This window comes from Haemaphysalis longicornis, unplaced genomic scaffold (genome assembly GCF_048455015.1).
Source record: "Haemaphysalis longicornis isolate Haplotype H1 unplaced genomic scaffold, Haemaphysalis longicornis Haplotype H1 scaffold_10, whole genome shotgun sequence".
NCBI lineage: Eukaryota > Metazoa > Arthropoda > Arachnida > Ixodida > Ixodidae > Haemaphysalis > Haemaphysalis longicornis.
The window spans coordinates 73,527,647-73,553,466 of NW_027526204.1; the positions used below are offsets into that span (position 1 = coordinate 73,527,647).

Here is a 25,820-nt window from a genome sequence, read left to right on the forward strand (position 1 = left end):
CATCATTCGTGGTGCGATTTTGCCGCTCACGTTTCAGTGGCGCCGAAATTACAAAGTTCCGGATTCCCGACCGCAATCTCCTTGGGCGATGACACGGCTGCCATGTGCTTTATCACAAAGGGCTCATCGGGACCGTTCAAGATGGCGTGGCACAAGAATGGCGACGAAGTACGCAACACGGGTCGCGTTAGTGTAACTATCAAGCCGAGCACTGCAGTGTTGAACATCGAGTCGATTCGAGTCGAGGACATCGGCAACTACACCTGCTCGGCGACGAACCGGTTTGGGACCGACAGCCTGACAGTGCCGCTCGTAGCGACAGGTGATCCACCCCCTTACTGTCGTCGAGAAATAAGCATTTTGTGGAAAAATCTGTTTTTGGACGTCTCAGAGTTAAGAAGTGCACACCATTTGCGCGACGTTGTATTAGCGTTTCAGTGGATTCGAGGGATGTCCCTGAAACGAGGGAATCGCCAGGCCATTGGAATTCTTCGCGATAAAACTGCATACCGCCTCGTGTTCCTGTCGCCTCTGGACGGCAGCCGACAGGGATACGATCGCAATTTTACATAGAAACGCGGAAGCGAGTCTACGGGTGGGGCATCTTCAGTAGCCTTTAATCGCGCACCGCTACTTTGCTGTGTGAACGACGCACAAATATTTATGAAGTTGTAGTACCCGCCATTTTCCATTTCGTTGATTGCGATAAATTAGTTCGCGCAGAGTGGCACGTGTTGTGATGCCAGTCACGTGATCCGCCAAAGCTGTGACGTCATTGCAACTGCTTTCACGCGAGAGCTACAGCGCCTCGCGGGAATTGTTTCCGCAGGAATGGTTTCCCGCACAAATGCGTTTTCCTCTCGTGTAAGAAAGTTTAAGTAGTCTTTAATAATGAGGACAAACTCGATATGCCATCGACGCAAATATGCGGTTGGTTCGTGCGCAAGAAAAGTTAACGTGTCTTATTCATGCTGGTGGCCTCCGCTTCCCTCGAAATACGTCTGGAATGAGCAGTGTACGTATGTTTTCGCAAGCTACAATTTGGTAGTATCTGTTTCGATTTGATGTTTATTGCTTACATTTCAAGCCGCTTCCGCAGTTCCACCCAGCATGCGTTCGCTGACGCTTGATTCGACATAGAGTGATCCAACGAAATCGCTTTTCCGTATTCTCCTTTCCTTGAACTTCTGCCACGTTCCCAACCGCTGCGCAGAAAAATGAAATTACCGCTTTCAGCGAAGTACCGCTTTTAACGAACTCGGTTCTCTGTTCCGGCGACTTCTTTACAATCAAGTTTTACTCTCCACCTCGCAAGCTGAAATACGAAATAAATACCCGGAACGCGTTTGTGCTGCTCATAGTTACAGGAATATTAATAGTTGTAGCAGATGCAGAAAGCTGTCTGTGCTCGTCTACCTTTCATGACGTCCCCCATTTCTCATTTTGGCGCTATTAAACACGTGGTTGGAGCCTGGTACGCCATAAGTGGATTTCGTGGCCGAACAAGTGTGACGCACCCAACGCTCCACATCTTTCAAGCACCAAGCGATACGAAACGGGGCGCGAATAGTCGACTGTCCGCGCGGGCTTGTTTGAAATCGGCTACACTTAGTGCCGAGTTTCCGCACCAGGTGGAACTAGTTGTCCAGAAATCCGCACATGTTCTCACCCGCGAAGCGCGCCTTTTGCTGGTCGTTTGCCATTTCAGTTTTCGCGTAGACCAGAACGGGACGAGACCTCTTACGAAGCCGCGCCAACTTTGGTTGCCTGATCCTACTTTCGTTGTGTGTCTCGGCTACAAGTCGTCACGGAATTATTATGATGAGGAATATCGCAGCTCTCGCCTTCGCCCTAGTGTTCGTCTTCAAGACGACAGCGGGGAATGGAACTGGTAAGAAGCTTCACGTTTCTCTACGGGAAAGCGTTTTTCTCTGCGTCGACGGGGCCGTGAAACGATGTGGAAAAATCAGAAAGTTACGGAACTATACGAAACGGATCCGGGGAATTGCCCATGTGACGTCACAGTTTACCGCGAATCTCTTTACTCTATGGCAATTTTATTTCCAGCAACCGGAAATTACATTTGTGTCAAGGGAATGGTCAGGAAATAGGGTGCACAAAGAAAAGCTACAGCTGGCCGAAATCAATAGCTTTCAGTCATGTATGTAGCAGTGGAGGGAGGCTTGCGGAAGTTGGAGGCAAAAAAAAAATCTAGTTCGCTAAAGCCAATTTTCGCAATTCTGGACGTTTACTGTTTTTTTTCCTGTATTTTTTTTCCTGTATACGGAAGACAACGTGCTCCTGAAGCAGGCGATCAGTAAAAGCCAGCAAATGCTATAATTGGGATGTAGCCGAACCTCCGGTAATACACGTCCGCACCTCGGCTTCAACGCATCGTAAAGTAAAACGCTTGACGTCCAGTTCCCGCTGAGTATCTGTTTCGGTGTAGTAGGAACAATTCCTAAGGCCCGCATTTCTGGTTTTTCGCAACGTCTGTTCGATCAAACAATACGGCTGAGTCAGCCATGAATATATCTCGCTCTTTTTCATTGCGTCAGCACCGCCAAGGGTCGGAGAGCTAGCGTTCCCTTCGGACGTGGCCCTGGCGGACGAAGTCACCGTCACTTGCGTGGTAAAGAGGGGCAGTGTGGGACCGCACGAAATAACCTGGAAGAAAGACGGGAAGGAGGTGCCGACGACTGCCGGAAATCGAGTGCACGTGTCTACTCTCTCCGACAGAAGCGCTGCGCTTCGAATCACCAATCTCCAAGCCGAAGATGTCGGGAACTATACGTGTACCGCGAGGAACCGCTTCGGAAGTGACTCCGCAACAGCAGCACTCGTCGTCAATGGTAATCTTCGGTTGAATCTTGATTCCATTGCGTGAGCAGTTGCGAGGCGTTTTCTACTTCTGCAACGCATTGCTCTGCCTACAACACAACTTGGGTTCTACAAAAGCGTCTGCACAAAGTGGAGCATAACGGATAATTTGACTCCTTAAAAAACAATGAGACACTGCCGGTTCGCTCACCACGCTGGAAACCCTTCTTCAGCCTCGTTCTTTGACGTACTGGAGACTTTTCCTGTCTAACACTTCTGGTTTCCTACAGCCGCCATCTTAACGATGCATGTCTGACATGCATCGTTATCTGATATTGTCAGGCAGACGAGGGAACATTGTTAAACACTGGTTATCCTTTGCAGTCGGGATTTCGTTGAAAGCCCCGAAGACGTTATCGGGAAAATAGTAGCATAGTCCTCGAAATCCTCCTGAGGAGCATTGAGGGACTCCGGTAATAATATGATATACGTGATATGCTACCAATTCGTTTTTTGTTGTCAATAGTACGACGACTTCCAGTGTCGTACCGCTGGCTTCACGACGACTGCTCTGTAGCCACCAGTACAAAGCGAGCCAGTGACAAAATGGGCCTCCTGACTGTGCCGTACATCGTAGTTGAACTTACAGTACACTACCCTGTCAAGCAAGCCTATTTTTGCCATATGCGGAAAGAAAGGCTATAGCAATCAAAATACTTACTTTGGAATCCAATGTATGATGGAGCATTGCACTGTTAGATACTTTGAACAGAGTACTTTTTACCAGTCTTTTTTCTTGCATATGCCGTTTCAGTCCCCTTACCCTATCGGATTATTACAACGTAACAAGCGAAAATAAACCTTCAAATATGGCCAGGGACGTAATTTGCCCTTTTCTCTACCCCTTCCTCCACCAGCATAGTTCGGTTCTGATAAAGACTTGTTTAGGATACTTTCTCATTACTATAAAAGTTTGCCAGAGTTGCTCATTGCTCATTAGTTGCTCATTATTATAAAAGTTTGCCGAAAACCGTAGCTGGTGACAAAGGCACAAGCTGCGGTTTTTGCATGAACAGCAGAGTATTATTCCGCAAAGTCGCACCTGTAACGTTTCCAGGAACGTCGTCTCTGCGTGTCGGTTTTCGTTAACGATGTCTGCGTTCGCAAGTTGAATAAGCCGCAACAGATGCGACAACATTGCCTCACGAACGAGTTTGAAAAATACCCGCAACGCGTAGTTCGGAAACTCCTCGCAAGGTGCCACTGGTTGTCCGTGGTCGAGACCATTGTGTTCGGAACTTAGCCGCCCTGGCTTGTTTTATTCCCGTCACCGTGTGCGCACTGCTTTCAGACCGCCGGCGACGTGCGAAAGCCGAGTGCGAAAGCTCAGCTTTCGTGAGCGCTGTCCTTGCTGGTGTGTTAATTTCTGGCCTGACGATGAAACACTTCGCGATCGTTTTCATGTGCGCTGCTGCTTGCGCTGTGGCCTCACGCGGCGATGTACAAGGTGAGATAGATCTTTCTTTCAGATTAAGGCCGCGGCATTGATGAATACATACCGTAACACTTATAATCTGCTTGCCACATACCTGAGGTAAAGGGGGCCAATCTTTACACCGATTTCGCTAGCTAAGCTAGGCACTAAGAGATGCCGCTCGTCCGTACTTATGCATGGGAGCGAATGCTTGCGAAAAATAATTTTTATTAGTTCGTTACTCGCGTCCTACAGTGAAAGGTTTGCAGTGTGAAAGAAAAAAAGATCGGGATATACATTGAGGTTCTGCGAATAGAAACATTAACAGCGGAGCGCTATAGTAAAACATGCGGATGTACTCCTAAAACTATTTTTGTTGAGCCGGTGTCCGCGCGTGGTTCAAAAATTGCAAGACAGTCGAGTCGTTTTGCTAGCAGTGTAGACATTTAAGTCAGGCACTGAATAACACCTTCTGTCATCAACTACAAGGTATTTTTTTCTCAGATGCTACTTTGTAGGTTAAAGAGCTGCGAAATTATTTCGACGTAGTAGGTAAAAAGTTGCCAGTTATAAAACAGCGGGCATTTGTACAGGCTTTCTGAACACCTTAAGCGCGAAGGCCCTTCCCCCCAACCGGACGAGTACAGATGCACCCTATTTACGCGTTGCTAACCGTACAGTTTCGACTCTACATTGGCCTTCGGTGAAATAATTTTAATTGACAGATTATTCCCTAAAGTTAGTCTGTGCTGCTCTTCGGCACGCAGGATGACCTGTATAGGTTTTGCGAAGACTGTTTTGACCCATTCAGAATTGAGCGTTGCCGATTTCATGTCAACACAGCTTGATGGGTAAATGAGCGAACGACGAACATTTCAGCGCCCCCGAAGTTGCAAAGCTCGGGATTTCCGAGCGAAATTTCCCTCGGAGATGACACAGTCGCAACGTGCCTCGTCAAGAAAGGCTCGCCGGGACCGTTCACCATGGCGTGGCTCAAGGACGGCGAGGAAGTTCGGAGCACCAATCGCGTCAATGTCCTTACAAAGACTAGCAGCGTGGCACTGAGCATCGAAGCTGTGCGAGTCGAGGACATCGGCAAGTACACCTGCACGGCGACGAACCACTTCGGAACGGACGCCCTGACTTTGTCGCTGCTCGTTGCAGGTGATGATCGCACTTATAATCCTTTGGACATTTCAGTCTACGCCGTTAGCATCCCACCCGCCGACCCTGGTTCCCTGGCGCCTGTTGCGTTTATTCACACCGCCTTCGTAAGAAGCGCGCGCCTTACTGAGAGGCGACTGCACTGGTTGAGTTTCATGGCATAATGACATTCTTCCCATTTCATGGAGACTTGTTCTCGCATGGAAGTTAACAGATTCATGTAAGTCACTCACCACGCGCAGAAAAATAGTCGCTCGATATGGCTTCCGTGATATCTTCGTGTTAGCGCTTTCTCTCATTCTCATGACAGACTTTGTGGTACATGTCTTCGATCATCAATTTCGGCACCGTTTGAATTTCGCGCGAATACTGTTCGCAACCCGCCTTTTGCCGTCCGTGAAACGTTCGAAATTCGCGCCTTTTGGTCGGTGTTTACGTTTAGTGTCCACAGCGTGGAATAGACGGCGCCACGTGTTCCACTGTGAGCCCCTTCGCGGTTTTAACCGGGCTCAGAGACCTGTGCACTCACTAGCTTCAGTCTGTCTGAAGCCACGCGACAAAATGCGTCGTCCGCCGCTGAAAACTGCCGCGACGAGAATTTTTGCGTATTTGCCGTTGTTGCAAACGGTTTTCGTGTTCTGTTCGTGTGCTTCTGCACCTACCGCAACTGGTAAGCGCTCCGACGTTTTCTCATATCGCGCCATGGTGCTGCATTAAGAATACCGGCAACTAAGCAATGCTAACAGAGGGTGTCCAGCGGATTATAAGACCGACTGTGTAACCCATAGCAACTAATCCATAGTGTGCAAAGTTTGTGTGTAATTGCGGGAACCCGTACACTAGTAATGTACGTTTTAACTCTTTCATAGGCTTTCCCAGGAGTTCAGTCAACTTACGTGCATGCAGTGGCTTTCTACCTCAAACTCCCTTGACCCAACACCGCTATCTTTCTATCTTTTGGGAGTTATGCTCAGCTGAAAAATCTTCCTGAAACAGTAGCAGTTCTCTCTTTTGGAAGTTGTGTAAGTCGAAAAATTACCAATCAAACAACAGCAACCGTTTACACACTCGAACAGCACCCAGACTTGGCGAGTTCGCCTTCCCGTCGGATGTGTCATTGGGCGACGAAATCATGGAGGCTTGCGTCGTGAAAAAAGGCAGCATGGGACCGTACCACATCTCTCTGATGAAAGACGGCAAGAAGATCGAGGGCGACGGCGACCGTGTGACGGTGTCGAGCCACTCCAAAAGCAGCGCCACGCTGCGAATCGCCAGCCTGCGACCGGAAGACATCGGAAACTACACGTGCATCGCGAGCAACTCTTACGGCAGGGACAGCGTCACGGCGACTCTGATAGTTAACGGTAATGAGCAGCGTCGCTCGCTCTGGTTTCCCACTGAAAGCGCGCGGTGCATTCATCGTCTGGCGTGCATTGCCTAATTTTTTAAATTTAGGTCGTCGATCGCTTTGGCCGTCAAGAAGAGCATTGCCATATTTCGTTGCCTACTGCCGTATTTATTTTTTTTTTCGCTACGAAGCCAGAAAAGGTGTGCCTAATACGAATACGGCGGCCACTCCAGGCTTGTCAAGAAGAAGAGACGCGCCATAAAAGGCCGGTAACGAAACATGTCTCAATTACAGCCGATAACAGATCTTCCTTGTTTGTGTGGTGATCAAGCGAGGGCGTTTTGTACTTCCTCGCTCTTATTCGCACTGGCAGATTGCAAAACGCCCGCGAAAAGTAGCGGAGCTAATTTCGCGCTTCCCCGTGTGGTTCAAATAATGCCTCACAGGTGGCGCCTGGTGTCTGCACACGTGCGCGCGGCGTTGGTTTCATCCGTCAGGCCGAGAAGATCTCAGTGGGGTATCCGAAAGTCGCCTGCAGTTTCAGCTAGGGGGTGGTCCGCACGTTCACAACGCTGTCGTCACTCCGACGCTTTATTCCGTTCTAATTAGTGTGGTCTAAATTCGCAAGTTAGTTGTTCATGATGGTTTTTAAGAAAATATTACTTGAAGTCGGCGCGGCATTTTTGCTAGTCGGTTTACCTGGCACGGTAAAAATTTCGTCGGCGTCCGAAGGAGGTACGTCCCGCTTTCACACTTTATTAATTTTTTAGAATGCCCTTACACGGCGTTGAGCATTGGGTTCCCCAACGATTTTTATTGCTTACTGAACAATTACCGTGCTGTTTAGATCGCTCTTCTTATGTGAAAGTGTTACTTGGATTTCCGAAACAATGCAATTAGGTTAACTTTCGCATATTAAATATTAGTTTGCACCTTTATATCACCGCTTCGGATACGGTTGTTATAACGTCACATTCCACAATAAACGTTCTGCGTCTCTACCAATTCAGCTAACTTTAGAACTTGGTGCATTGCAACTCGATTCACCTTCGGAAAAAAATAACTTATTGCCAAATTTTCATTATAATTATCCAGAAATGCACCTCCAGCTTACCTTTACGCGTGCTTTTAATTTGTCTTTTTTATGACCATAACGTTCACTCACTGCGTGAGAAGTGTTAGAAATTAGCGTGACCTGCTCTGATTTTTCCCAAGCACGATCTCAATCAAATCTAATAAACCACGCTGACGGCCCCGTGCACCTCATAGGCTCTCCTTCCCTCTAGAGGCTGCACATTTTCTCCAAAGACCTATACACCTCCGTGTTATCCGTTATAAGGCATTGGTTTGGCTCTGCGTGATCACAGAGTTCTGAATGGCAAATTTTCGCGATTAGTACAAGAAATTCATATGATGATAAGGATAAGGTTATGGTATTTCCATAAAAAAAGTAACAAACATGTCTCCGCTGTCGCATCACAAACGGCATCGAATCAACGGTGCATATCGCATTGCGCGATTACACAAAAGGCGTTGCAATGATTGGTTATTCTAAACCAGGGAAGTGCTTTCTAAAGTGATGCCTGTATAGTTTCGGAATCTGCGGTCACGTGACCCCCAAAGTAATAGCCTCAGTATTCCTTCGGAGCCCGCGTTCATTCTCATTTCCCGACGCGCTTGGAATGAATCAACATGGCCACGCCACCTGCTTTCAGACGCCCCCAAGATCCAAGCCTTCGTCTTCTCTCCCGACCTGTCATTCGGCGACACGGCGGTGATCACTTGCGCCGTGAAGAAAGGAAGCAAGGGCCCCCACAGCCTAGCGTGGCTCAGAGACTCGCTAACACTTACCGGCAGTCACCGCGTCTCAGTGGCGCGGCAGTCGGACATCGTTTCAACGCTGACGCTACGCGACATCGAACCCGACGACGTCGGAAACTACACCTGCGTCGCCAGGAACGCTCGCGGCTCTCGGGACGCATTCACCGCTGTTCTCACCGTGTCAGGTACAGAAGTCACCACGAATTCGTATTTTATGGTAGAATACAACCTATACCTGGTTTCAAGATAAAGAAATGTACGTACGTACTTACGCCACGATGCGTGTTTGTGGACCGCTCTGAACTATACGACGTATATTTCGCTCCGCACTAACATAGATAACTGAAATGGTCACGGCGTTCACGATCGTACTAGAAGTGAGTAAGTTCGAACTTTGCGAACTTCGAAATTCGCGGTGCTCCCAAAATTTTTTCGGTGGAATTCTACCTCGCTGCCGATATGAGGACACGAATTTGTGCTTGCACCGGGTGCGCCAGTCACTTCCTTTTATAAGTATATTTTGCAGTGACGACCTCCCAGTGACTGTAATCGGCCGATATTTGAATATTGGCCGATTTTCGTCGTTTCCAAATATTCGCCCGATTTCCGTCGCTTGGAATATTCGCCGGATTTTGCGGCCGCCGTTTGCGCCCGAAAAAAAAATTGATAAAAACTGGTACGTTCGTTATTTGGATAAACGCGGTGCACTTGCACAGTATTTTTTCTTGGTTAGAAGCATGTAGATATTACTTGGTCAATAATGCCAATAATACGCTAGGATATTTTTTTTTCATTTTTGGGAATGTGAACATTTAATTATTTTTACTTTCTCTGGAATGTAGTCACGTTTAGTTAGGTGCAGCTGTTCAAATCATCGCATATCTCTAGTTTATTTTTTGGTGATTGCTGTCAGCTGCGATGCTTTAATTCTGGGAACGTAAAATTTTTAACTTGCCAAAAAAGTTGTCTGCTCGGTATTGATTAAATGTTGAGTAAAAGCCATTTAAATTTCTTCCATTTTTGTGCTTACTAGAAATGAAAAATTGCAAATAAACCACGTTTGGCTCTAGAAATCTGCTCCCAAACAGACTTAAACTGCTCCAAAATTCCCCTTTTGGTGCTCCAAAGCTGCTCCAAAATAACCCTTGTACCGCTACAAGGCTGCTCCAAAACAGCATTATTTCTGCTCCCTATGCTCCAAAATGCTCAAGCCCGCTTCCACCCCTGAAAAGTACTGGCGCCACTTAATTTATCCGTTAATTTATTTTATGGATTTCCCTCTACACTATTGCAAGAAAGAATTCCTTGGAAAGCAGATAAATGTTTCAGCTGCGAAACCGTGGCTCAGAGCGTCCTTACACGGCGTGCGGGGGGGACTAATTGGTATTTTTGGCGCGCTAATTTCCATGCGAACAGTCCGACGCTTATTTAGTTCAAGTCGTACGCCAGGTATACGCCAGCAAGGAGTTTTACTAAGCTTACTTAGAGGAACTTATTCTTTGGAAACTTTATAATATTAAGATTGTTGAGCTCCAATGCTTGCTACTGTTTTTTTTCTCTCTGTCTCTGTACCACATTGTACTTGATACAAGACTCAGGATGCGCCTTCCTGCAGTTAGGGCTCCATTTTGAGAAGCAATCACAATCAGGTGTTTTTTTTTCTCCGGCAATAGAAAACAAAAAGACCCTGCAAGAATCCAGCAAACGAAGTGTGCCAAAATAACTTTGAGTAGCCCATCTTCAAATCGACGCAGCTGATACAAGTCAATTGCAGCAAAGCAGAACACACAAGAACATCCCCACGTTGTTGCAGCACACGAGAAATTACTTAGCAGATTTTAAATGACTACTGAAACCAGGTATAAAGACGTCTGTAGTGCGGTTTGGTCACCAATTGAAGCATTTATTCTCGGGGACACTAGTGCGTTTTTAAGCGGCAGAGAAAAGAACGCGAGTTAACTGAAGGAGCACGAAAGCGCTGCTAATCGCTGGGTGCCTACAATCGCGGAAAGACGTCAACGCCATTTTCTAGCCTCCCAACGCGCTTACTACTCCTATTCAAAAAATTGGGATTGTCGACTAAATGTTTACTTAGACAAGTAGTATTGCACCCGAAACGTCTCTTTTTCAGTGAACATTCACCCCCCCCCCCCCCCTTTTTTTTTTTTTTGATAATGTTAACTTCCTGCCCGACCACACGGGATTTAAACCTCACTACTTTACGCTTACGACTCGGTTGGTGAGAGTTTCGGGGGCGACTGGACAATCCACACAAAATATCGGTGCTTCTAGTGCACACAACTATCGCTGTCCGCTAGCAAAGCGTGGCAGGCCGCAAGGCGGGCTCGTGTGTGCGCCGCCTCTTTTGATGTAACGGTCTGGCCTCCCGGCGAGACCGCCGCGGAGAAGGGCCCCACTGACGAAGCCACGTGTGCGGAGAGCGCGCACGTTGCCGTGAAATACGAGCGGGTCTTTTTCTTTTCCTTTGCTGTGTTCGTTGCATTCTGCGATTGCGAGCGGCAGCGGGGCAAAAAAAAAAAAAAAAAAGATCTTGATTACGAAAAAAAAAAAAAAAGTGCGTCGGCCGGGAATCGAACCCGGGCCACCCGCGTGGCAGGCGAGTATTCTACCACTGAACCACCGACGCGGATGGAAGAATGGTCAAGGCCGATGCTCTATATTCGCCAACTCCAAGAGCCGTCGCCCGCTGTTGTCCGTGCGGACACTGCTGTATTCGTTTTTTTAGTGTTTGGAAGGGTTCGCAAGAACGCTCTGTTCATGTTTTCCCTCCTGTACGATACTATTTTGCTTACATTTCATTGGTGCGGGCGTCGTTCTTCTCAATTTTAATCGTTCGGCTTCACAACACATTGCGCAGCTTTCCGTTCGCACTGTCGGCGTCGTTTGACCGCGATGCAAAGGTGTTTATTTCGTGCCTTCGTGTTTGGCTGTGGCCCGCGTAGTGAACCAACGCTTGCGTAGAACCAGGAAGCTTCAATAGCTGTTTGACGTTCGTTTCTTTTTGTGGCTCAATCGGCTGCATGGCGCGTTCTATCACTCTTCGCAAATTCTTTGCCCTGAGATTTCGTTCGCATGAAACTCTTGGTGGGCTCACATTGCGTAAGCGATGCTACTCTCTCTGAACTTGTGTTGATACGCAGTTCGAAAAATTCTAGAATGACGAATTGCCCTTCGGGTGAACGGAACAGACTGCTGTATTCAAGTCGACTTGGCGTGGATAGCACACGCAGTCATAATCTCAGGGTGCAACGCAGTAGTTGTAGAAATTGCCACGGGTGCGAATGTAGAAGGTAGCTTTTTGTCTTCACTCATAGTTTTTGGTAATTTTCATTAGCTGAATCGTCGTTTGCGGCGGCAATTGACACATACTGACCGAGATAATGCACTGAAGGCGATTCTCTCGGTTAGCGGAACTCCTGATAAACGGAACAGACATTCCGCGTATCCTCCGGTTCTGTTTATCGAGATTCACCCTTCATCTTACCAGTAATATATTTTTGTTATTTTTGAATGTTTAGTTACATAACACGGCAGAAATCCGTCAGAATTATTGAACGGTGTCCTCTATATTTCCAAAACTAACGCAGCAGCTCTTTACAAAAATAATAGGTGTCTTCGATTTTACTGCACTCGCTGCACTCATTCAGGTAGTGCAGCACTCGTCTCTTCGATTTTCGAGTGCAGCGCGCGGCGCCTGCACTTTTCTCTTCGATTTACCGACGGTGCAGAGAGTGCAGGATGAGTTCACGCTTTCCCTGCACCTCCCAGGGAGGAGGTGCAGAAGCAGACGACAAAAGTGCAGCACCGGTTCTGCAGTGGCGGCGCCTGCGCTGAACTGGCTGAACTCATCCTGAACTCGTGCAGAAAGTGCAGGCCAAATCGAAGAGACCTAATATGCGCGACACTTGTTGGCTTCGTTGTGAAGAGAGCTGGGTATAATCATGGCCGTCTGACTGAATATACGGATTCAAACCGAAAAAGTAAAATAAAAGAAAGCAAAGAAAAGCATACTAACACAGAAACCGAAACTTCAGAGATCGCACTAGTTCTTGCAGATGTTCGCGAAATTTCCCGCGGTTCCCTCTTCTTGATTGCGCTCCAGTTCTGTTGCACCCTATCGGTCGTAGGCGGCGCTAGTTGTCCACGGCGGCTGCATTGAAAAGGATCGCCTGCCCAGAGTCCCTTAATAAGAAGAGTCATCTCAGTGCCGCCAGTGTTTAGCTTGGCCTGGCGCGGGCCGCATAAGGTCCCGTGTCTCCCGCGAATCTTGCCCAGCGGCGGCTTGCACGGTTGAAGAGATCCATTCACCGACTCCTGTCACCCGGAACACTTTGCCACAGCCTCGCATCTGTCTGCGGCCACCCAGAGAAAACATGTCAACCTGTCGCTCGCCGGGCACCTACTTGGTTCTCTTGTTCCTAGGCATCGTGACAGCGGCATCAGGTACGGACTCCGCATGCTAGAAATTAGGTACGGAGAGTAATTTTGCATCCTGACGAGTGTAGGCCTTATTCTCTTCTGTCTTAAGCATTGTTCCTAAAAACTTCCTTAATTAAGGATTTGGTCTGTGTTCCTGTGTCGCACATTTTCGCGTTCCCACTTGCCCTTGCCAAGAGTAGCCACCAATCTTTGTCACTTATTAGTGAACAAACGGGTCGGTCATTCTAGTTTAAGATTTCAACTAGGGACTGTTCGGGATGTAGCCATTTGAATATAGGGCGTTCAGCGGTTGACTACGTTGCCTAATCCTTGCACTCGTCTGTGAGCCACAGACCTTTTCCCAGTTATGCATCGCATATCATTTCTGAGATATCCGGCGCCATTCTGTTATGACGTTAACTGTGCTCAACACGGTCAGTCTGTAAGGCTGACGTCGTTGAACGCGCGCCATTGCAGGGCCTCCTAGAGTTCAGGAGTTTAGGTTCCCCAGTCTAGCGGTCGGCGACACAGCCGTGATCAGCTGTGTGGTGAGGACTGGAAGCGTCGGACCGTACACACTATCATGGCTCAAGGACGGCCGCGCTATAGACGCGCTTTCCACGGCCAATGTCCTGCTGTCGCATCACGGCGACTCCGTCTCGACGCTCACGTTGAAGGGCATTTCGGTGGAAGACAACGGCAACTACACCTGCATCGCGCGCAACGCTGAAGGGAGAGACGAGGCGTCGGCCCACCTCGCAGTGTCAGGTAGGCTGCCGCCAAACTGGTCTCGAAACTGGTCTCGAAACTTGTGCGAATAATGCACAATTTTGCGGGGTCGCTATACCGAGCCCGTAAATGCACGAGCGGCGTTTATAAGGGCGAACACAGTTGCATCGCTGGTACGTGCACAGAGGTTGGCGCTGAAATAGGTGGTTTTTTTTTTTTTTTTTTTTTTCCCTATCGACGTAAGTGTAGTTCAATCCCGCTGGCGTTCAAGCCGTTGAAAACATGCTTACCCTCATTAGACTGAATGTGCGTATTTTTAAAGCGAACCTTTCGATGCCTCACTGACGGCATTGGCGTCCGAGTAAAACACGCACTGCAGTAAAGCCAACTGTATACAGTGGGTTTCACAAAGCGTCGGTTACAGTAAACCCCGCTTGTATCGAACCCGGATATATCGAATTATTGCCTATACCGAACCCTTGTATAATTCTGGTTAAAGTGACATGCATTCAAAACTTTTTACATCGAACGCAATTTTGCTCACAATGGATATATCGAACTCTCCCGCGCGGGATTTTTCGCTCTCCTTAGGCATGCGGCAGGCTTTCCCGCAATACAGTATTTCCCGCGCGAGCTCGGGCGCGTTCAAACCGGCCGTGGCCAACGTTACTAGGGCAGAGTGGACCAGCTCCACGCATGCATGCCGTTGCAGCCGGTAGCGCCACATTTGGCGCTGCGGGCTGCGGTGTCACCGAACTTCAAGTCCGCATTTCTATATCGAAGTTTTGCTATATCGAACTATTTTACAATCCTTGCGCTGTTCGATATAAGCGGGCTTTACTTTAAGCATACACCACATCCTTGCACACCTGATAGACCTCCCATAATACGCACAATATAGTTCGGCAGTACACACGGTTAGCGATGATGATGATAAAATGCATACTCTAAGCATGGTTGCACTTCTGCTTTGGACTTTGGTGGGGTTGGACTTGGACTGAGCTGAAGTGGACTTTGGCTGTGGACTTTGACAGTTTAAATTTTGGACTTTGGGAGACTGGATTGTGGGACTTTGGCTTTGACTCAGGCTGCTCGGGAGAAAGCTTCACGTTTTAACCATCTTTCGCTTAAGAACGGGGCTCTGATTTTTAACTGTAAGGGGAGACGTATATGGGAGCGGTCCGTGGGTGGTCAGATGAATTCGGCGAACGAATTTACCGAATCCTCTTCTTACGATGTCTGACAGTAAGACCGACAAGCAGTCTTCGTGAGTGTCACAAAAGCAACATGAGCAACGAAATTGATTGCGCGAATACACAAGGCACTGTGGTGGACTACCTAGTCTACGTAGGTCAGGCATTATACGCACTTCACGGATACGAAAGCAAATGCGTCATCGTTCGTTCACCAAATAGCCTGAGCGAACTGAGACGTGTAAACGCGTTGCATTTACAAAACATATGGGTGGTAGTTTTGTGGCCGTATTGCGAGTCCGTCGTCCACTCCATGCGTTTCCTCGACTACACTGAGTGGAGGCTACCACAGTGCATTTACACGCAAAAATTGTGTGTAAATTGCGTGAAAGGATCTGCTCGAGTGGAGGTTCGAGTGGAGGAGAAATTCAGTACACCACAGTTAAACTTCCCTTTTAAATTTCGCGCCCGACGGTGACTCCTGCTAAAGTCGGTAAGTGGCGCTAGTTGTCCGCTCATGGCGCGAAATCAACGTAGTTGCTCCTGCAGCCTGTGCGTCGATGCATTTATCTACCATCTCCCGTTGGGATGTCATCCCAGTCCTCGGTGAATGCTAGACGCATGCGCGCTGCAGCGATGTCGCTTCAAAATGCTGCAAGGATTGCCGCGATTATATATATTCTCGCCGGGTCATCAAATGCTGAAGGTAAGCGTGGATCGTCACCATCAATGAGATCACTATCGTTTGTAAATGCCAGGTTATTTCATTAATCTGCCAGCAATCTCTTATGGTGCTACGCCAGCGATCAGATTGTAAGCAGTTTCATACATTTTTGGTGCAATTTACTGCTGTGAAACAAAGCATTTCTGAATAGCCATCGTGCGCCGTATCCGTATCCGCTTTTCAAGTCGTCAGTCGCCTAAACACCTACTTACCAAAAAAAGTACTAGTTATTTGTATTTCATATTCTGTATGAAATTCATATTCGCCCGCGAAGTCGTATGGGCGAAAAGGCGGCGCTTTTCCAAACTACCTCGGGCTGTTGCAGGTCCACCAAAGATTCAAGCCTTCATTTTCTCCCCGGACTTGTCGCTGGGCGACACGACAATGATTATGTGCGCCATCAAAAGCGGAAGCCAGGGTCCGCACAGTCTCTCCTGGTTCAAAGACGGCCTTGCGCTGAAGAACCAAGAACGGGTGACTGTCACGAGGCAGTCCGACGCCTTGTCGACGCTGACGCTGAGGGACATCAGACACGATGACTTTGGGAACTACACCTGCCAAGCGGCGAATGACCGGGGCGCTGACCAGTTTTCCGCGGTTCTGATAATTCCAGGTAGGCTGTCCGAAATAACAAGGATGTTATACTTAGGGACTCTGCAACACTTCCGATGAACGCTTTCAGTCTTTCCTTCGCGTCTGGAAGTACTGGGAAAGCTGTAGGAATCGCCAGCCCGGAGCGGCACTGCGTGATTTGGTCGCCGCAGTAGATCCGCTTTCCGCTTCTGCTTTACTTTTGTGGCTTTCGATGTTCTCTAAAGAGTACATCGAAAGCATTTGTTGCTGCAACTGGAACGAAGCCGGCCATAGCTGCTACATTGTTGCAATGACGTAATTTCAGCGCTTGAGGAGCGCCAAAACCGTCCAATTGAAAGAAAACATTTTTGAGCTGGTTTCGAAGTTACCTGATGGCCGTACAGCAGTAATTTTTGGCTGGGGTACTTTGCGGCCCCCTGTTCTAAGTACTCGATGTGTTTTTTTTATTGTTTTCTGGCAGCAATTAGGATTTAGAAAAAGTTAAGAAAAGTGTTGGAAGGGTCCCTTTAATCGCAAGGGTCCCGAAGCGCACGCGGCACCAAAAAGGCGTGCATGGTATTGCAATTTTTTCTTGGTGCAACCACACTACGTCACTCTCCCGCTAATTTTGAGCTCAGCCGGAATATACGAGAAGTGGGTATTTTACCGTTCCCGGTACACCGAACAGGCATGCAGGGCATCAAAAAGTGGGAAGTTACACTTACACAATCTGTTATATACATTAAAGCCTCGTTATAACGAAGTCTGCTGCACAGGGAAACTGGCTTCGTTATAAGCGATACCTCACTAAAAGCGGAGATGGTTTTTTTTTATTGTAGGGTTTAACGCGCCGGCGCGACGCTGCAGGCGATGAGGCGCGCCGTAGTGGAGGGCTCCGGATTAATTTTGACCAGCAGGGGATCTTTAACGTGCGCCGAAATCTCGGAACACACGGGCGTTTTTGCTTTTCGCCTCTATCAGAAAAGCGGCCGCCGCGGCCGTAAATCGAACCCGCGTCCTCGTGCTCAGCAGCGCAACGCCTTAGCCACTGAGCCACCGCGGCGGGTAAGAAGGTATTTTCCGTGTTGTTTTGCCATAGGGCAGTCCTGTAAATAGTGGTCGAAGCTGCCTGCTGGTAGGTTACATTTACATTTGTTGTTATTTGTAATAGCACACCTATGAAAATAAAATGGAAATCTACCGTGCCAGTGACAAACTGTGACGTATAATAGCTTGTGGGAATGTGGGCCGGAATTTTGTGAACATTTTTTATCCATTGGACTGTGTAACTTTCATTTCCTTCTTGTTGCCACTCAGCATTCCAATGTTTTGTTACGTTAATATTGAGCTGTTTTGTTTTACATAAATTGTAGCGAAAGGGGCCAGTCCATTTTTCGCTATATTTTCCTGCTTTCTTAGCTATTTCATCCGCTATTTTATTACCGACATTGCTAGTGTTCGAAGTAAGAAATGAATTCAGCTACTAGTGCATGCAACTATACTCTACACCACGTGATCGTTGCTCAGCCGTCTCACGTACGCCGCATCATTGTTCACTGTAATACAGTGAACATTCGCTTTAAGGAACTCCTCAAAACGGAAAAGTGTTTTTCTCATAAGCGGTACTTCCTTAAAAGCGGACATCATTTGCTCCTGAATTACTGCAGCGAAGAACATAATGCGAAGAACATAATAATAAAGCAGGATTTCCTCCCATAAAAGATTCGTGATAACCGCGATTTACGGTATTTCGTTACCTTTTGGTGCGAGAGCATTATCGGCGCGTTAATTTCAATCGAAAGACATATCCGAAGTAAGCAAGCGCTGTCAGTTCGGGCTGACACTGCCGTCGTATATGACAACGCTTGGCGGACACGCAACAAAGTGTGAGGGGAACCCGTTGCGGTTGGCAGGTCCCGGCGGCGCTTATATACTTCCGTCTTGCTCTGTTGGACCGTGGCGCGCTCACTGAGACGCGAGGCGTGTTGCAGGCGTTTCGGTGATGGCGAGTTGGCTTTAAAGTGACCGTGGTGTTGTACGCAGCAGGCTAGCATTTACCCCTATCAAAGAAACTACCCTTCGCTTTCGCCTTGTGTCACGTTCAGAAACGGCGATGTATACACACGAAACAATACATACAGCCAGAGGGTGTCCGACGACGTAATTATTTACGTTTAGTCAGTGAGGCAAGTTACCGTACCCTTTAAACTACTTTCAATCGCATACGCCTGCGGGGTTTCGTTCCTGTGTGCTGTCAACGAGTCCCAGTCTTAATTCTGACAATATATATATATATATATATATATATATATATATATATATATATATATATATATATATATATATATATAGAAGGTCCCCTTCTCCCCGTGTAGTCTGAGTGGCGCTGGCTACCACCCTCAAGCGTCGGATACAGTTGTAGTAAATATAAATAACCCAGAAAGCGAAGGAGAACACAGTCGCCCAGATAGCCGAGTTGGTAAGGCATTCGAGATCTAATCGAAAGGCGTGGGTTCGGTCCCCACTCTGGGCGCGTGTTTTTCTTTCTTTCTTTATCACGTAATTAATAAAATAATAATAATAATGTAACGTCACTAACGGTAACAAATAGCCCAACCATTCCCCTATGCCTTCTTTGGCGTTGTAGACTGCCGGCATTTCTTTCTGTATATATATATATATATATATATATATATATATATATATATATATATATATATATATATATATATATATATATATATATATATATATATATATATATATATATATATATATCCATAAAAAAGAAGGGGAACTCAGCTTACCCGCTGGCGTGGTTGGTGTCGCATAGAACTGGTATTCCCGAGGTCGTGGGTTCGGGTACCACCACATGGGGAGCATGCCTTTTTCCACTGGCTTGCATTCTGTTTGAAATTTGCAAAATCGATAGGTACTTCAACAAGAGAAAACGATGCACTACTCCTCCTACGTCTTTTTTGGCGTTATATATATATATGCACAATAGCTTTTACAAACAATTTTTATGACGGCTGATACACAACTACCCCAATATTTTGCGTCAAAGATTGCTAGGGTGCAACTATTTCAGCAGTAAACGGTACAAGGACCTTCAGTTCTGTTTTATGCTGAGAAATTACACTAAATAGACCTGAAATGGGTGCTTTTTCGCGCGCTAAGCTACTTTTCTTCGTAGTCGTTCTCAACTCCTCCACGGGGCGGCGCTAGTTGCCCGCAGTACTCGCGAGAGCGGCCGATCGCGGTGAGCGTTGAGCTCTCCCATCTTCGTTCAGTGTAGTCGGCAGGATAGACAGCGCCTACTCTTCAGCCCTGCACCGACAGCTGATAGGCTACGCGCGACTAAACTCAACTTACATAACGCACGGTGCGTACTTTAACCCTGCGTTTGGGCTGTTAGGAAACAGGAGAAAGGGAACTTGGCATGTCGCGTTATATATCAACGGCGTTGTTTCTGTCGTCCACGTTAACAGCTTTCTGTTCGGAGCCGAAAGGTAAGCTGAACGCCTTTTGTCGTCGAATATAGTTGAGATCGTGTTTATTAGGACGCTTTTCATTTTCTGCGCTGTTGACGCGAAGCAGTCTTTTTGTCGCTAAGCTGCGCTAGCTCCGATTCAGTTCGCGCAGTCGACGGGACCATCTAACTACGCATGCGCAGCACATTTACAGGCTGGCATGTAACATGTCATCGAGGCTTAAAGGAGCCATGAAGAGAAAATACAACTTCGTTTAATTTGAAAGAACTAGGATTCAGTATCTCACTCAGCTCCATTACAGCCACAAAAGATGTTTTTTTTTAACGAAAAAAAAGCAAGTATTTAAAAACTTTCAAATTTTGCGCCACGGTGACGTGTTATGAGCAAGAATGACGTCATACGGGCCAACAATAAAACAATTTTCAGTACGTTAACTGCACGTTAGCATTCAAGTGATGCGGTAAAATGGAACTACAGGCCCCATTACAGACGTCCAGTCATGTGTCGTCGCGACAGGCCAGTTAGGCGGCCGCCAATCGCACAAACAAGGTTCCGTGACGTCATAGAAAAGTTGCGGGAAATTGGCTAGGGGGTCGCGACTGGTTCACACGTTTTCTTTTAATATCTCCGTTATTTGTTCGAAGATTGCGATGATATTGGTATCATTGTTATCGGGACTAAGCAGTCTTTCTAATAAACCCAACTTGTATTTTGTCTTCATGGCTCCTTTAAGGAAGGAAAATGGCGATACGGTCACAAATTTACGGCGTTTCTTGGGGGTCGCTACCACTGTAAATGCCTTTATACTACCGCTGTAGGAGTGCTCACTGAAGTTTAATATCGTAGCTTGAATCAGCGCAATACAGTCCAGCCCGCTGATAGGAACGCACCGGGAAACGAAAATCAGTTCGTTATATCCGCTTTTCGCTATATCTGGACATAAAATCTATGTATACAAACGGCAACGGGAAACGAAGATTTGTTCGTTATAGCCGTGATTTCGTTAAAACCGGATTGGTTATAAGTGGGCTCTACTGTATCCAGCAACAGAACTTCCTGTCCCAATTTTTTGCATGGCGTTTAACGCTCCGAAGCTGCACCTGCGATATGGGGCGCGCCGTAGTGTATAGGGCTCCTGGTTAACGGGGGATCTTTAACGTGCGCCGAAATCTCGACAGGCGGGCGCCTGGTTGTATGAGTTGTTCTATGTGCTGGTAGCATAGATTATGGCTTGCTATGTTTCCAATTCGCTTTTTTTTTAATGGAAGGCATCGAGTAAAATAAAACCGGAAGACATAAGACATACCACTGTGAGAAACGCTAAAAAATGCGAGGCATAGCTGAGCAGTCGTTTTGCTTTCATTCATTTTACCGTGCACTTGTAAAATTTTAAAATTTCGCATTTTAGATAGTTATGTTAAGATAAATCTAAGCCGCCTATGTAACGCCCATCATCGCCAGACTCGCCACCGTTTGCCCCCCGACAGAGGCGCCCGTTCTGCTGCCATTCACATTCCCGCCCGGACTTCTGGCGGGCGGAGAAGCCGTCTTCATGTGCATAGCCCAACAGGGCCATGCGCCGCTCCGCTTCGAGTGGCTGAAGGACGGAAAGTCCCTTCCGCTCGGCCGCGAAGACAACAAACCTAGCGAAGGCGAGAGCGGCAGCAACGACGCGATGCGTTTCCGGGACGCCAAGGAGAAGTTCTCGGTGAACGTTCTCTCGGAACGCGCCCGTGCACTTAGCGTGCACGGCATCGCGCCGGAAGACAACGGACAGTACGCCTGCCGCGTCAGCAACGGCTTCGGTGAACATCGCGTATCGGCAACACTGGCCGTCAGAGGTAACCGTTATAACGAAATGGCGTTATTCGAAGCGTTTATTGGTCCTCGGTGAAGTGCACTGAGAGTGAGTCACCTCCGCGTTTGACGAAGTATTGCCTATAACGAAGCCACTATCATGTCCCGTGAACTTCGTTATAACAAGCAGTTTCGAATAGTGTGGTGTGGTACGCTGTGTCACCAACTTCTTGCACCGCTGACGAAGCTGCGAGGCCGCTTACAAGGAGTGCACATATGGAAGCATTGCGAAAGCTGGTCGTTTGCTTCACTTTAACAGAGCAGACGATGCGGACGGCTAAATGCGGGAGATAGGATTGCCGGCGCATCTGCTCCCCTAATTGGTTGACGCCGCTGCGTTCGGTCTCCCCTCACTGACTGATGCCCGCCGTCACATTTTCAGCGATGCACGAAGTTCGCGAGTCCAAGTTTACGTACACGACGTTCCGCGAGGAGCAGTCGCCCAGGAACGATGTGAATTTGGAATTTGAGATGCACTTTTCTTATTCGCACCCTCGGGGGTTCGGTGGTGATGGTAATAGTGATGATGATGGTGGTGATGACTATTCAATGGCGCGAGGGGAATTCGCGGAATTCGAATGTTGTAGTTAAGTGTAAGGCGGAGGGTGAAAGGTATAAATCATGCCAAATCTTAGGCAACACGTGTGCGGCGGAGAAACTAACTGCTGTAGTATCCGCGCGCACTTTTTCCGTCGATTAGACCTGGGATGTGGAAAGTGTTTGATGCGCTTGGTGTAGGATGGTGTTCTTTGCGTTTTAACGATGTAGAACGGTGGTTCAGATTTTTATTGAGTTATTCGGTTTGCTTCCGTTATGGACCCCATTGCCGACCAAAATTTAGCTGTCAAACTTAATTATGAAAACCATGTCATCCACGCTTTAAAAACAGTATGGTCACTGCTTTTCTTTGTGCGCGCATTTAATGTTGCCACTGTTAACCTGAACTAGCCTTTGGTTGTGCCTTTAGTTCTGTACTGCACACAAATTTCCCATACATACCGTTGTAGCAACATTAATTTAATCCAACGTAACAACGAACTTGGTAGCTCTCGTTTCAAGATACGAAACGAGCCAGCGTTCCATTGCCGTCTAAAAAATGGCGCGAAATCACGCTCCGTATCAACTTCACCGGGGGCTACAAGATGGCGTCACACGGTCGTTGATGAACGCGTACATGCCGTCATCAATGACTCGTCATACGTTACACTTAAATCTGACACTCCAGCCAACTTGAATGCTCGCGTTTCAAGGAACGAAACGGCGAGCAATCCGTTAACATCTGAAAAATGGCGCGAAAGCGCGCCCCGTATCAACTTCACGAGCGGCCACGAGGTAGCGCCACACGGCCGCCCGATGAACGCGTACCACTCAAGCGTCCGTAATCGAGCAAATAGCGTGGACGTATCGCACGCCTTTGCCGGGCGCCTCCTCATTGCGTCGTAGCAGTCATTCCGCGGAGCTTCCGCGGGTAGCCTTCGTCGGCAATCGCGGAGTGCGCGCGCGGCTTCAAAGGAAGCTGGTGAGCGTCGTCTCGATATTTTGAACTCCATCGCGTCCCGACGTCGGCTGCGACATCCGGCGATACACTTGGATTGAAGATACATGATGCGGTCGAAAGCCGCTTCAGCATTGCTGGCTCTTCATTTCGTCGTGTGGCTTTCCGAAACCGGAGCTCAAGGTAAGAAAAAACTTCCCAATTTGTTTTTTGCCGCAGTGGGAACTGAAGGAGCCTCAAAATGTTGCTAAGATAAGCACACGCCGAAGAGGACGGCGTGCCATGAGTTAACAAGCGCGATGACTAACGGGCTTTCATCCGCTGCCCGAAGTGATTTCAGCGTTCTCAAACCGTGGCGAGTGTTGCAGGCAACTTTTTGGGCTTTCTTCGAACGCTGTAATTATTCACGAAAAAACATCTTTTGTTTCCTACTTGTAGTGTTCTGTATGCTAAAATTTGTAGGAAAATGTTATATACCGTACTAATCTACTAAATCTCGAAAGCTTTCTAAACTTTAAGCCCCAAAAGCACACCCCGGGGTTCCAAGGCCGGTTGTGTTTCAACATTTGCGTTAAAGTGTTGTATTCGTCATGTGCTCGAAAGTTCATCCAACTGTAGTGTATTGGAAGAAAAAGAACGTGATTGTTAGAGTTTGGGAAGGGGGAGATGGAGGCCTGTCAACGGCTGGCGTGAAGCCGACACCTTAACGGACCGATGAAGTGTATTGGCTTTATCAAATTCAGCGCATCGCTGCTTATAAATTTCAATTATATTTGTAATGACATTCACAGCACTCAGGGGCCTGTTTTCCAAAGCAGCAATTAATAAATCTTAGGGCCAGCAGCCTGCGTAGGTATTCATAAAATGTCACAGCAATATTCTGTGAATTTTCCACCAGCTATCTGCGGCCCCTTCGCTAATAGTAGGTACGAACACCGCTATACGCAATCCACAGATATCTTGGAAAGGTTTGCAAGCGAAAAATTATTCCCGGCTTCTGACTAGCAATCACACCAGAATTAGTCTGATTGCCTTTAATACAACTACAGAAGTCGCATGCAATTTGTGTACGCAAGGATAATCTGATGTCGGGTTCCTAGATTCGTTTTGTTGCGGGAACTTACTTGCACTCGTTGTAAAAACTTTTCTCGTCATTATCATCGCGCATTTTCGTGCTGCGCCCACCTCCTAAACGCCCTCGCTTCCCATTGTTCCAGAGCCACCCGTGCTTCAGGAGTTCTCTTTCTCAAAGAACTCCTTCTTGGGTGGCACTGCTGTGGTCTCGTGCGTGGCCATTGCGGGAACCAGGCCAATCTCGTTCAACTGGTTTCACGATGGCCGACACATCGCTGCGCGCGGCAGTGGCGATGGCACCACCGTCTCGGACGTAGCCCCCAATGTGGCCATGCTCACCATACACGCCGTGTCGCCGGCAGCGGTCGGCAACTACACCTGCGTCGCTCGAAACACTGCCGGAACATCGGCGGTGTGGGCCCCGCTCTACGTCCAAGGTGCGTGGGAGTCTTGGGAAAACAGCAGTGCCAATAAGGCTGATCCCTGCTCTTCGAAGTTATCTCATTTTGGATGCACATATGTTCTCTTGTCTTTACCATAAAACGCGTGTTGCCAAAACAGATGTCTTGTCTTGTGTCCTCCGATGAGCAAGGATTTCGTCCGTAGCTTTGTATCAAGACACAAGAGCGACATCTCCGTCTTCGGCGGTGCGAGGTCGACGTGCGGTACACGGTTTCGTTTTTGCAGCTAATGCGCGCGGAATCGGACGTCGGGGCCCTTCTGTGAATGCACGACCTTCCAAAAGTCGTTGAATCGCGTCGCGTTGAAATTGTACGTTCACGCTGTACCGGACGCTTTGCAGGTGCTTGCTACTGGTGCTGCAGGATGTTTGGACTGAAAGTACGCGCTGTTTTCGCCGTACCCTATTTTTAGATGGCATTTGTCGTGGTTGTTCTATGCTATGGAATAGTGTTTTAGAAACAGCAGTGGTTTGCTTCGTTCTTTGCTGTCTTCTTTGTGCGTTGTTAGGCCACGACGTTGCTGCCGCGTGAGGTAAACTACGTTGCATTGAACGGAACACAGCTGGTTCCGTTTATCGGCCCTTCCGCTAATTAGCGGAAGTGCTGTACTTGTTACACAAGGCAAACCAAATGTTTAGGCGGTTGCTCCGTTAAATCCACCTTTTCTTTTAAGGGGTGTCAGATAGAGGGCATTTCAGACAAGAAAAGTGTTAAACTTAAATAAAACTGAATTTTCAGTCAATGCCGTGCATTGATGTTGCTCTCTATGCTGATAAGGTTACGTGTCCGAGAACACTCTCTGCGTTGCTAATGCATTACACTCAAGTCATGTTATATACATACTAAATCCGAATGGGAAATTTGTCATCCATCTAAAAAACATGAGTACGACAATAACAACTACAACAAAAAGCTTGCTCAGGACTTCATCAAATTTTCCTTAAAATGCGAAGTTCCTGAGAAAGCTTTCCTTTGTAGTCGTACTACTGCCTTTCAGATGACAAATTTTCCTTCATAAAGAACTTACCGCATTTCGGGGGCTTCCGGGGGTCGTTGTTGTTACTATTAACTCCCAAAGCCTGTTTTGATGCAGGAATGATCGTCTGGACGTGAGTACTGTCATCTGTCTCGCACGCTGTTGCTCTTATTACTC

General features: G+C 47.6%; 1 protein-coding gene and 2 non-coding genes across 24 annotated transcripts in view; 2 read left to right on the forward strand and 1 right to left on the reverse strand.

The window, feature by feature from the left end:
- The window catches only part of LOC144158759 (cell adhesion molecule Dscam1-like), a 207,011-nt gene that overhangs the window by 138,176 nt on the left and 43,015 nt on the right, over window positions 1-25,820 (forward strand). The window contains exons 1-2 of one of the 22 annotated variants that reach the window (XM_077689862.1): window positions 4,245-4,327; window positions 5,174-5,458. The exons of 14 other annotated variants lie outside the window; for them this stretch is intronic. In XM_077689862.1, coding sequence (XP_077545988.1) covers window positions 4,258-4,327; window positions 5,174-5,458 — 355 coding nt within the window. In that variant the 5' untranslated portion in view covers window positions 4,245-4,257. Of the gene's footprint in view, window positions 1-4,238; window positions 4,328-5,173; window positions 5,459-6,015; window positions 6,129-6,534; window positions 6,823-12,887; window positions 13,092-13,544; window positions 13,836-15,581; window positions 15,696-16,038; window positions 16,327-23,003; window positions 23,316-24,349; window positions 24,644-25,820 lie in introns of those variants that run through there. 7 more of the 22 variants (XM_077689854.1, XM_077689860.1, XM_077689864.1 and 4 more) reach the window with 7 other exon arrangements.
- Window positions 11,204-11,274, reverse strand: Trnag-gcc (transfer RNA glycine (anticodon GCC)). The gene has a single exon. It is a non-coding gene; the product is annotated as a tRNA-Gly (tRNA).
- On the forward strand, window positions 18,748-18,819 carry Trnar-ucu (transfer RNA arginine (anticodon UCU)). The gene has a single exon. It is a non-coding gene; the product is annotated as a tRNA-Arg (tRNA).